The sequence below is a fragment of the Antrostomus carolinensis genome, unplaced genomic scaffold, assembly GCF_000700745.2.
Source record: "Antrostomus carolinensis isolate BGI_N321 unplaced genomic scaffold, ASM70074v2 C12651598, whole genome shotgun sequence".
Classification (NCBI taxonomy): Eukaryota; Metazoa; Chordata; class Aves; order Caprimulgiformes; family Caprimulgidae; genus Antrostomus; species Antrostomus carolinensis.
Window position 1 is genome coordinate 1 of NW_010348966.1, and position 376 is coordinate 376.

General features: G+C 65.4%; 1 protein-coding gene across 1 annotated transcript; it reads right to left on the bottom strand.

Moving 5' to 3' along the window:
- Positions 1–6: 6 nt before the first annotated feature.
- On the bottom strand, positions 7–335 carry LOC104518750 (histone H2A.J; the record flags this gene model as incomplete). The annotated part of the gene is made up of 1 exon (XM_010176545.1): positions 7–335. A coding segment is annotated over exon 1 (311 nt), but the record flags the coding sequence as incomplete, so codon positions are not given.
- Positions 336–376: the final 41 nt, after the last annotated feature.

Below are 376 nucleotides of genomic sequence, written 5' to 3' on the forward strand. Positions count from 1 at the left end.
CCCTGCGCGATGGTCACCTTGCCCAGCAGCTTGTTGAGCTCCTCGTCGTTGCGGATGGCCAGCTGCAGGTGGCGGGGGATGATGCGCGTCTTCTTGTTGTCGCGGGCCGCGTTGCCCGCCAGCTCCAGGATCTCGGCCGTCAGGTACTCCAGCACGGCCGCCAGGTACACCGGGGCGCCGGCGCCCACCCGCTCCGCGTAGTTGCCCTTGCGCAGCAGCCGGTGCACGCGGCCCACGGGGAACTGCAGCCCGGCCCGCGACGAGCGCGACTTAGCCTTAGCTCGGACTTTGCCTCCCTGCTTCCCGCGACCCGACATGTTTCCAAAGCTTAAAAAAAAATAACAGACAGCCCTACCAGAACCAGAGCGAGAAAACC